At 32.5% G+C, this 13,054-nt stretch overlaps 1 protein-coding gene across 1 annotated transcript in view; it reads left to right on the plus strand.

The window, feature by feature from the left end:
* Nucleotides 1-13,054, plus strand: part of LOC125063333 (estradiol 17-beta-dehydrogenase 11-like) — a 40,527-nt gene that overhangs the window by 11,489 nt on the left and 15,984 nt on the right. Inside the window, exon 2 of the mRNA XM_047669734.1 lies at nucleotides 770-1,126. Coding sequence (XP_047525690.1) covers nucleotides 820-1,126 — 307 coding nt within the window. The 5' untranslated portion in view covers nucleotides 770-819. The remainder of the gene's footprint in view (nucleotides 1-769; nucleotides 1,127-13,054) is intronic.

Genomic DNA, 13,054 nt, shown 5'->3' on the forward strand with positions numbered 1-13,054 from the left:
GCAATAGTTTGCTAAACTGCTCTACCGAAGATACATTATAATTATTTAAATTTGGTATTTTAGTTGAACTTTACGATGTTGGCAAATATACTTGGTCTGCGTCTAGTGTGATAATGTCAGGCCGATTCAGTCGCGCCAAAACGTGTACAAGAAATACATATTCACAAGTAATCTATTGTATAACTCCGATGAGGCCGATAAGACTAAGCCGCTATTGAAATAAAATAGAAATAACTTGTTTATTAATCACTATCGCGATTTAATTTGCTTTTGTCGGCTTATGCAAAGGTCTCTGACATAACTGTTTACGAAGCGATTAAACCGTTAATTTGCGTTACGTCACTAATACGGTAACATAATTTAACGCCGAAATTCTATGTATAATTACTAAGTTACACACATTAAACGGCCTAGTAATATAAATATTGGTATATGTTCGTATATATGTGCGTGTATGAGAGAGTATGCGTGACTATTTACAAATTTCCTTTAAAAGCCTTGGTTTTTATATAAACGTCAATTTATTTCTTTTTTTTCCACACCAATTGACCTAGTCCCATGCTAAGCTGGTGAAGCTTGTGTTATGGGTACTAGGCAACGGATATACATACATAGCATAGATAGATATACATATAAATACATATTTAAACACCGAAGACCTAAGCACAACACCAAATCAAGTCGTCAATTTTTTGAAAAATTGAAAAAAACTATTGGACACCAATAATTGTATTTATTAAATTATTAATAAACTCTTACTTTGTTTCAGATAACAACGGTGATGCGATAGTAAATAGTAATTAGTTAAATACAGAAACAATGAATATGGAAACACAAGAATACATGAATGGGTTAAGGCCGGGTCCTTTGACGAGAGAGATACCGGAATGTATGAGGAACAAATACACTTTAGTTCAAGGGATTTTCGACCTTATCGTCACTCTGTTGACGGCACTTGGACACTTATTTTACGAAATATACAAATCAATATTTAGAGACCCGAAAAAGGACTTGAAGGGTCAAATTGCCTTAATAACTGGAGGCGGAGGTGGTTTAGGAAGCCTTATAGCATTGCGGCTCGCCAGACTCGGATGTGTCGTCGTACTTTGGGATATAAATAAACAAGGTCAGTATCAGTTTGTAAACAGTTATAAAATAACGCGGTTAGTTATATATTCAACGCATTAGCATTTTCATAGTAATGGTTATCAGCCATTATGTTTAGATTATACGAAAAAGTTTTTATATCATGTAAGTCATTTAGCATATTAGTTAACGATCCGCGGTCGTTTAAAACTTTTACAACTTTTATAGCAGAAATTTCCATTTAAATAACATTATTTGGTTAAATTTTAGCGGCTACACGAAATTTACTGCATAGTCTTTTTAAAAACTGGTAAATCAATCTATTGAATTTACTGAATCCTTAAAGAACACATTTAATTTTGCCCTAATTTCTACATTTTTGATTTATCTTTCCAATAAATATTTATGCAGTTCAGCCTCTACCAGTTTATTTTTAAATTCGCAGGAATGAGGTTAAATATCCGTTTGATATCAACAACCTTGCAATTTGAAATATAAATAATTCCACACCCACTTGGATACTTGTTTAAAACTCCTATTTATATGTTCTGGGATTCTAAGCATATAAAATAATTTGCTAAGACTGGCCGTCTTGCTTGCTCTGACTTGCTTTTGACGCATTAACACTTCTTATTTCTCAAATCAAATAAAAACTAGTATCGTAGTATTAACGATAACGAATTATAAATTAAGTGCTAGGATAGCAACCAGAATGTTCTATGGATTATAATTTTAATAGTTTCTTTGTCGGAATGTGAATGTGATCTGGGCTTTGGTCAAAAGATAAAGCAAAGCCTAGAGTGGGTCGAAGTCCTCTTTCCTTTCAGCAGCGAGACTCAAAAATAGATAAGCATATATTTCTCTATCAACGTAAGCCACATAGACATTGCAATTACTTTAAAGAACTAAATTTAATGTTAATTAGCAATGAATCTTAATCCTGAAATTCCCACAAAAAGTGTATGATTTCTCTTTACCTACAAAGCTATAGAAGTACTGTGATAAATCTGTAGTTTATGCTTCATTCGTTTTATCAGTTAATCGTTTGGAAAGTGAGTGATAGTTATAAGTTATTACATGTCCGTGTGTCATTGGGAATGGTGTTAAAATGTTCACTAATGTAGATGTCTCTCGAGCATTTCGAATATTTTGAAAGCTTGTGAGAGCATACAAACTAGGCAAATAGACAATTTGAATGTGGTAAAAAAATAATTTTTCAATAGACAAATGAAGGTGTCGCTTTAGACAACTTTGTCTATTATTATTAGATTATTATTAACTAGTAGACTCGGCCAAGCGTTGCTGTGGCTAAGATTTTTGTTATATTACATAGTAGTAAACTATTTAAGAGAAAATGCAGGAGAACACCAATCCACCATGCTTTTTTGGTGGTTATGCCATTAAATTGTAGCTTATGTGAAACGTTGGTAATTATTTTGATAAGGATCAATACCTAGGTACGAATATAAAAGATAGAGACATGCTGTCGCTGACATTTTTTATAGATAGTGATGTGTCCTGAAAAATTGTGATACATCATTTTGTTCTATCATTAATAGTTTTCGCAGCGCACACGATGGAAGGAAGTTTTTATTTTATTTTTTTACACCTTGGGTGAGATTATTCAAGTTTTAGTAAGCATCCCAAACATGAAAATGAAACATAGCCTATGTCACTCGGAAATAGTGTAGCTTGCTAACGGTGAAAGAATTTTTGAAATCGGTCCAGTAGTTTCAGAGCCTATTCATTTCAAACAAACAAAAAATCAAACCTTTCCTCTTTCTAATATTAGTATAGAAAACTCCACGGGATTTACATTCGCCCCCAAAGTGGTATGGCACTTTAATTGGCTACCCCAATACTTTTACAAATTATCGCGATGTATTTCTAAAGTATTCGTATTTATTAACTTCTGAATAGAATTTAACTATAAACTAAACAGTTTACTAAACGAATGCTATTCAAACGATGCAATGTATGTTAAGTAATAAGTTTGCGTTTCCTAAAAAAATGATTACTTTTTTATAATTATTCGACTTGAAGTAATTTTGTAATAAGTTTATATTGTTTGTGGTATAGGTGAAGCGTCTGTCAAATCTTATAAATATATACTTTTACCGTATTCGTATGTACACTTGATGTATCTTACGGATAATTTTTATTCGTGCCTCGCCACACATCGCATATACTTAACATTAGTGTAAAAATGAAAAGTACGTAGTAAAAATACTTCTTATAATTGTATCTTGTAGATCGTTATCAAATAGCGTAACGTTGTGGAACAGTAATTTTAGCTTTCAAGCGTTTTGTGAAACGTAGTCACTGATTTCATCTCTCCTTGAGTGGCGGCAAATATATTGCAATAATACTGGGTTAAATGAGCGGAAGCTTCAACGTGTGACTCTCATCCCTGGGGTCGTAGATTCGAGCCCCGACTATACATTAGTGGTTTCTGTTTATATACGCATCTAACACTCGCTCGTGAGGTAACCGGCATGCCTTAGACCCAAAAAGTCGACGGTGTGTGTCAGGTAGGTTGATCAACTACTTGCCTATTAGAAATGATCACGGAACAGATACAGAAATCTGAGGCCCAGACCTAAAAGGTTGCAGCGCCATTGATATATATAAATGAGTGGTAAAATAAAAATTGCCTAATTTATGTTATATGTATTAACAATAGAAAAAATAAACGATATAAAATTCAAAATATAGTTTTAAAATATATTTGAATGCTTGTCTAATCATGCGTAAAAATAATTGGTATTCGCTTAAAAATTTATGAGAGTTTAAATCCAAACAAAATGTCTAATCATTTAGAAACTTTAAATGCGAGAACAATTTAAAAACCTATTAAGGTTTCAAGGGTAATTGAATATTCACGACAATCATGTTCTTTATATTTATAAAGTAAAACCTTAAGGAAAATTAATATTAACTATAATGGTAGTACGTTGTCTAGGTCTTATCTAAATAGGTCTTGAACTCAAGTACTATAAAATAGATAATATTCAAATAATAGATAACTCGACACAGTTACGACGTTAACCTTTTTAAACATTTAACTGAAATAAAGGTGATGAACTAACATATATATTATATATGATATCTATAACATATAGCAACAAGAGAACTCCTCCATTGTCGCTTTTTATAAGATCTTTGACGACGCAAACAATTCAATTCATAAAATGCAACAGGCTCAAGTGGTTGGAACATATACCGTATGACGGACGACAGAACCCCAAGGTCCTTGGGAAGCTGAACTGAACACTAAACGCACAACCTTCTAGAGAAAATCCAGTAGAGCAAGGCTGCGTTGGTGGGATGGTGTTGTCAAGGACCTCGAAGCTATAGAGAAGCACCAAATAGATTGCGATGGCGACATATACTTGAGGAGGCCCACAAGGGCCTGATAGTCATTGATGATGATTCACGTGGCCGATATTCTAATGACAGTCTCATAGAATTTTATATTTGACTCCCTTCACAAAGGATTTTGGCTAGTCTCCTAATGTAGATCTGATCTCCGCGCCATCTGTCAGCCAGATATCTGGGCCGTCACATGGTCGTATTTCGCGATACAAGCTTTTTTCATTTCTCAAATATATTTTTGCATCTTTCTTATTGATAAAAAGATTTTATTTTCCTTTATATTATCCTTATTGTCTCTTTTATTAATAAAATAGCTATGTAATTCAGAGATTACGTTTAATTGTGAACATAAACCATTTTATTATACACGCTTTTATTAATAAAACGTAGATTTACGCTACTAGTACAATATTACAAAATACATTTGCGTACTTTTAAAATTCTAGAATGTATGTAGTTTTCATAATGGTCGCCAATTATGGTTATTTGGGCTGTTGCAAACGAAAATGTAACAAAATCAGCCATCTTCGTCTATGTCACGTAACTCTTTTGTCTATTATTATGTTATGAGGCTTTCGAAAATGTCACAAAAACGCGACCGTACCTAAAAATTTCATATCTCTGGTAAACGTGGGTAACATATTTGTACCGCGTAATGTGTTATATAAATATATAACAAGATTTTAAAAAATGTATTTCGCTTATTATTACTGGTGCGTATAATTAATTCAGTCTGTGTTAGCCAGAGGTTCAAGCTTAATTACTGTTTGACTTCAAATAATACCTAGAAATGTGTTTGCCTCGGGGTTACTGAACATGAACCAGAAACCAAAACAGATTTATTTTGACTTGTAAATAAATGACGGTTTAAATATCGGGTTAAGGTCGCAAGAACCTTGGGATGGCTTAACGGAAAACGGAAACTGAACCGGTTCGTTTGTCGGGATGCATTGATTGCACTTTAATCATTTTAAGGACTATAAATAAATGATAATAAACGTTTTTATATTATTAAAGCTATGTAATTTAGCTTGTAAATTATTATACCCATAAACATAAAACCTCATATATCTATTCAATGTGTTCTGTATCTCTTCAGGTTCCGTCACTATCAAAATAAATAAACAAGAATTAACAGAAACATGTTTTAATAATTGTACATTAATTAATTTTTAATTATGTATTATTATTTTTATTATATATTTGTTTAGTCAAAAATGTATTGATATTTTAATAATTAAAAAATATGGACATAGACAAATCAAAATATCATTATTTCATATAACATAGGTAAACTAACGCCAATTTTATTTAAATTTATAAAATAAAATAAAAATGTAAAAATCATTCTTCTAGTGCAATCTCTTTTATCTGTTAAAATCTTAGTACGATATGACAGATGATTCTTTAAGTAGTTTTTGCCAATTTTCGCTTATATTTCCTGCATGACGTGCGTGAATACTCGTTACTTTTTGCAAAGAATCATAAAATCTTTTATGTATGTTGGTATAAGAGGTCACAATGCCACAAAGAGATCAAGGAAAACTTCATGTTATATAACATGCTATTAAAGTGCCTATTTGTATTTTTATAGCCAACAGATCAAAACATAGATCAACTCCGTACTGGTAATTTTTGCGAGATAAATAAGGCTTATGAATTATCTGCTAAGAAACTACTGTGATGTTATAGGACCTCATTTTGTTTATGAAATAAGCATTAATATATCCTGTGGTTTTAAATGTGTGTCTCTTAACTCGATTTTCTATCGCACTAATTAACTACTTAAGTAGGAAATTTAAAAAAAAACTTAAATATAACACCATAGATATATTCCATATAGAACCATAGACTTAGTAGACTGTAGGAACTTAAATATAACACCATAGATATATTCCATATAGAGCCATAGACTAAGTAGACTGTAGAAGCATATAATTAACGTCCAAGAAAATTACCTAAAAAACTGCAGTCAATAGATTATCCATAGACGCAGACATCATAGACTAAACAAAATCATGAATTTGTCACATTCGTTTAATTCTGTATCTGTTAATTTTTGGTATGTCGGTTCGTCTTTATCGTATAGTGTAAAACGTCTTAGAAAAGATGCTAATTATAGTACAAGATGTAAGAGGAATAATTGCAATAATGATTATAGAATCACTTATCATGGAAAATAAACAACAATTAAAATAATGGATCTTAATTGACTGTGCTGCGAAGTGATGTCAAATGTAAATGTATATAATGACTATACATGAGTAATGACACTACTGCAAAGGTTATTTTTGATATAAAAGGGTGAATTTATAATCTGTATCAGTGAAGCATGACTCTGTAGTAAGTGAATTGCATAAACATTTTGCCGCTTTTGTATAAATATTAAAAAATACTTCAACAATATTGATATAAATATAACAATAAAGATAAAGAATAAGATAACAAAATTCGCAAAATATTTTCGCATCCGTTTAAAAAAACCTTAAATATGCGTAGATCATAAGCTACATTTGCCTACTTATCTTATGATCTGATGACTTCCTTCTTAATCTACATACACACATTATGTTTATATTGTATAATTAAAAGCCGAAGAGCCTCATAGCCTAGCGGTTATTAAGTGGCAGGTAGGTGAGGGGTACCGGGTTCGATTCCCGGTTCGAGGGCAAGCTTTAAATTAATTTAAATTTGTTCTCGGCCTTTGGGAGGGTTGTGCGGTACCGGGCGAGTGCTTAAACCGTACATGGAGGACACGGTCGAATTTCTAAGGCAAGCACGAATTATAAAAAAATCTTATACTTGACGCTGGCTAATGCACAAACCGTGCCAGAGCCATAAGAAAAAATTAAAAGCCGCAAAGACCATTCACACACCATGACAAAGCTGACAGTTAACACTCTCTTCTAACTCCCTTTAAAGCAACTACTCATAACTGGAAGCAATTAATTGGAGTGCGGAAGACCTCAGTAGAGGATGCTAAGTTTTTATACCCAATTTCGATATACATATGTAGTTCTTCTATATTCGTAGCGCGACCACAGCTTATTCTGTGGTACAAAAACTTAATATTTATATCTGGATCACTATCGCTATTAGAATCGCCATAGATCCAAGTTATATTGAAAACACCATACGTCTGAGCTTAAGAACTAAGATTTTATAAAAAGTTATTTAGTGTTACTATAAGTATTTACAATGTAAAAGTAACATGGCCAATGGAGTGTAAATTTATTCACTCGCTAAAATCACACTTACTTCACGTGTTTACTCCTTTCTCTACACAAAACCACTCAACATCTATCTATTTAAATAACTGAACACCTCTATAGACGCGACCGCCTCTTTATCAGTGTTTATTCAATGCTTTTAGCCTGAAGAGTTATCCCGTAAATAAATTGTTTTAGAGGCAAGATTTCGAGGAGTAATAAAGCGTAAAACACTAAGAAATATTATGTATGTCCGAAGCAGAACCTTTTCGTTCTATATGTCTCTTTATTCCTTGAGTATGTTACGTTTTTGGCCTTAAAAACTAATCGTTCAGGGCTATAATATGAACTACAACTCGTTGTTTAGCGCAAGGCTTCAATTTATGTTATAAAAACAAAAGAAAAACTTCATTACAAATGTAAAAACATCCAACATGATAATGCAATTAACAGGTAAACGTTGTTATTTTACATGGATTAAAATTTTTAAAAATTACACAAATTATACATTTTACACTTGGATGTTATATTCAATTTAATGTTATTTTTCCTCTTTCTTGATTTACATATGTATAGTATTTTAATATTGATGAGATACTGAATATTCAAAATGAACATGTCAAAACTTCAAATGTTTCTTCCTGCTTCCGCGCTGACATATCAAAACATTAAATGTTTTTTATATGCGACGATTTTTTATATATAATATATACAATATATGTATGTATTATATAAATAAATACCTATTTAAATAACTGTGGTATAAAAAAACCGTACAGTGAATTGATGCAGGTTTCAAACATGGATATAGGTATTAAAGTCTAGCGATAACTTTTTAATCAAAAATTAAGTATGTTAATTTTTATTACTAGCTGAAAAAACAGTTTTTTTGCGGTCGCGGATATGTGACTGAAGCAAAAAATAGATAAAAACAATCCGTGATGCTGATTATATATCATGCAAAACTTTCAGCTCGATCGGTGCAGAACTTTATGCGTTTTTAAAGCGTACACAAACCAACATAACATTTTTATATATATAGATTAACTATTTTATATGAATAACGAAACGCTGCTTTTAGGGGAGTAAGTTACTCTTAAGTAAGAAATAATAAATCTCATAAATCTCATATCTTTTACCTGGTATTGCGGAATATCCCCAAAGCGGAAGATACAAAATTTATTTATTTCATAATCCTACAGCTTACAAATAGTATATATAAAAACAAACAATAACACGAAAATTATAGCCAAAAATGAAATACATAATATTTACAAAAATATTCAAACATTTACAAAAGGGAAAAAACCATAAAAAATATTCAATACATTTAACTAACTAATACCTAATTTGGCTGTGTTGTGTGATGGTGTAAAAGTGAGGGTATGTACGTGAAGGTGTGTATTAGGGTGGGCCAAAAAATCAAAATCTAGTTATTCGTACAGGCACAGCGTCAAAAAGGTGCTAAATGGCGTAAATGATTGATACGTTAAGTTTAAATATAATTATTTTAAATTTTACTGCCTCCGGATTGAGATAGAATTTATTAAAAATTGTAATTTTTGAGCCCATGTTGAGTTTTTTTTCTTCACTTTATTTGAATCTTCATTAGCGCGTATTTGTTTTTAAAAAGAATAGTGCATCTTTTGTTTTGTTTAGTTCGAGGACAAAAGTGTAAAGAGGGGTTGGTACCAGTGTGGTGTGGTGTTAGATTTGACAAGAAACGCACGACTTATAGCAAAGACAATCTATGTCTGCACGCATTACGTAATTAAGTGCAGTCACTTTTTAACGAATTATTAAGAATGAAACGTACGAAAAGATGTTGGAATTATCCGTTATTGGGTAGTCTATATGATTTGAAAGACAACATAATATTGCCCACATATGAATATGTGATGAATTTGTATGGGTGAAACCGACACAAGCTAAAATTCGGGAGATAAAGAAATTGAGGGTAGTGTGATTGCAAAACTGATAGAAATATGGGCGAAATCTTCTATTCCTACAGTTGAACCTAAAAAATGAAGGAAATGCTGGAATCATATCATTTAAAATGCAAAAATTTGCTAAAATCTCACCCAAAAAACCTAGATTTAAGATCAAAGATTTTCGTCATGGAATGACGTCTCGACTTGCAAGTGTCGAGATTTGCCCCTTTTTGGGGTAAAAAGTACCTGCAAGAAAACACAGCTTCATAGTAGATCGATGATCCGCGAGAAAAATGGTAATTGGTAGTATAGATGTCGACACAACAAAACAGATGACAAAATTAGTTATTTCAACATATTGACGGCAGTACGTCTGAGCCCCAAACATTTTCAGAGGAATTAGTAAGCAGCTTAAAATATGTGAGAGGGTTCCATAACTCAGTTTACTCCTATTCCTACGAACCTACTGGAGCTTTCTGTTAGTACAGACCAGAACTTGTACAGAATAGTCGAAGCAGTTTCAACAGGCACATTTCCCAGCAATTTATCGAACAAATCACCAAGCAAAATGTCTCATGCCCCATGGTTAACCAACGAGACAATAAGATTTTGCGTCTGTATGCTAAAGTAGAGACTCCTTCATAAAATCTCTTTAAACGAATGTGATGAATGAAGCACTCTTGCAACGTAAGCTGTTAAGTTTTACGCGCCGATATGTTTTTCCATAAAAACTCTTTCAAGCTGTAATGATGGATCGAAGCCTTTCTATAAACTTATTGAGTAAACGCAATATGCACCAACAGCATTGAAGGCTGTTATTGACGCACCCAGAAAATGCTTGAATTGTTAACAGACCCCAGCGGAAAATTCGCGAATTAGCTGCATGTCGTATTTTGAAAGTTCAGCTCATGTTTGATCAGCAATATTAAAACCACTGTGTCTTTTTCAGTTACCAAAGATTAAATTTGACGCAATAGCATACTACGATCTTTTGAATTGGCAGAAAAGTTTTACTGAACCACCGCTATTAAAATCTGTTACCGAAAAAAAAATCTATTATTTATTGAGCAGAAAGGAGAAGAAGAACCGGATTTACTACGTCTATCTTGTCACACTCAAGCAGTAGAAAGAGCCGTTAAAGCCGTGACAGAAGTTTCAGCCACTTTATGCGATAAAACATCAAGAGAGGGATTCATAGACGCCCAGCTAGATTGAAGGAAAGCGATGCGAAAATTCGACAGCAAGAAGGATTTTAACGGCACCTAAACATTTCAATTAAATAATTATTTAGCTAATGAGAATTGTTATTACTCTATTTTAATATTCTTCTATTAATAAACAAAAGATTCTTATGATTTTCGGTCTTTATATTAAAAACAAAAGATCTTTGCTTGTCAATATGCAATGGCCTTTTTTTACTATATTTCTTTAATTTTCACATGACTCCGGAGGCAGAAGATTAATTCCGAATGCTATCAAACTCCGTATTCTATTTACAGTCACCATTTAGCACCTTTTAGTCACTGTGCTCCTATAAAAACCAAACTTTTTTTTTTCTTCATACATATTTGACCCACCCTAGTGTGTATGTGGGGTATGCTCACGATGCAGATGATTTTGCATTAAGGATATTCTTAATACTCCTTTTAACCATATTCCGCGATAGCGTAAACAAGTCAAGGCTTAAATATTGGTTGTTGTATGTCCGGGCTGCGCGATACAATGAGATTTTTGCGTAGTTAGTGTTGATGCGAGGAACATGAAACAAAGCACGACAACGAGTCTTGTTGGCAATTGTTCTAGAAATGAGCTGGAATTAATTGTATTTGAGACTAGTAGACTCGGCGAAGCGTTGCTGTGGCTAAGATTTTTGTTATATTAATAAAATGACGCTTATTGTGACGTAACTATAAAAGATAGAGACATGCTGTCGTGACATTTTTTATAGACAGTGATGTGTCCTGAAAAATTGTAATACATCATTTTGTTCTATCATTAATAGTTTTCGCAGCGCACGCGATTGAAGGAAGTTTTTGTTTATTTTTTTACACCTTGGGTTAGATTATTCAAGTTTTAGTAAGCATCGCTAAATTCCATTTTTTTGAAAATGAAACATAGCCTATCTCACTCGGGAATAGTGTAGCTTGCTAACGGTGAAAGAATTTTTGAAATCGGTCCAGTAGTTTCGGAGCCTTTTCATTTCAAACAAACATAAAATCAAATCATTCCTCTTTATAATATTAGTATAGATGATGTCATGTAGAAGCAATAAATCGTATTGTTTTTGTCGAGAGTCTTAAGTATTAATTTTAAAATGTTCACTCGTCTTTATAGGCATGAAACTTATTATAGGTCTTATGGGAGATAAATTTGATAAAGTCGTTTTGGATCTTTTAAATTTTTCTTTGTGTATTGTGACCAAACCGAGCAATCATATGAGAGAACACTTCGTAATATGTATAGTATTGCACTTTAGGGTTGACATGAAAATGTTTACTGAAACGTCTTACAAAACCAAGCTGCTTATAGGCTTTGTCAACAGCTATTGTGTCGATATGGTAATTGTACGTCATTTTATAGTCTAGCCTTATACTTAAGTCACGAACACAATCTACTGCTTTAACGGATTTGGTATTACTAAAGTTAATTTGTTTTTTTTTTCATATAATAAATATGTTAATTTGATGAGCGTAACAGTTATTATGAGTAGGTGTAAATTCTGGTTATTAGTGGGGACGAAAGCAATTATAGTTTTGGTGTATTTTAGGACGTCTAGCATCAGTCAGGAAATTGGATATAAATAAAACTATATCTTACATATCAGTGCTGCCCAGTTGAAAATCATAAACATTAAATAAATGTAGGTATTTCAATTGACGCTGAACGACAAACAAACGGGATACGTCATATTTGTAAATAATCTCTAAACTTAATTGACACAAATCTTTATATATTTATCAAATATTATTATAATCAATATTATCAATTTGTAGGACGTTTAGGCAGAATACAAAATACCATCCATATCACTCGAAGCCCGTCGTTCCACAACTAAGCGTTTCTTAAGGCAGTTTTTGCCGCACACCACCACTATGTGGAACCAGCAGCTCACTGAAGTATTTCCGACCGATTTCGACTCAGGGTCCTTTAAGATAAGAGCGAACCAATTCTTAAAACGTCAGCAACGCACTTGCAAGTCTTCTGGCATTGTAAGTGTCTATGGGGGGCGTTATCACGTAACATCAGATGAACCTCCTGCCCGTTTGCCCCCTGTTACATATAATATTAATTAAAATACTCTGGACTGAAATTTGCTAGGCAACCCATATGGATTATATTTAGTGATAATTATATTTTATATTTTATTTTATGACATATTAAATATATAATAAAATATATAATACGTTTCATTAAATAAGCATCTCGGTGAAGGTCGTTGTACATCGGGATCTT

This window comes from Pieris napi, chromosome 3 (assembly GCF_905475465.1).
Source record: "Pieris napi chromosome 3, ilPieNapi1.2, whole genome shotgun sequence".
NCBI classification, from domain to species: Eukaryota; Metazoa; Arthropoda; class Insecta; order Lepidoptera; family Pieridae; genus Pieris; species Pieris napi.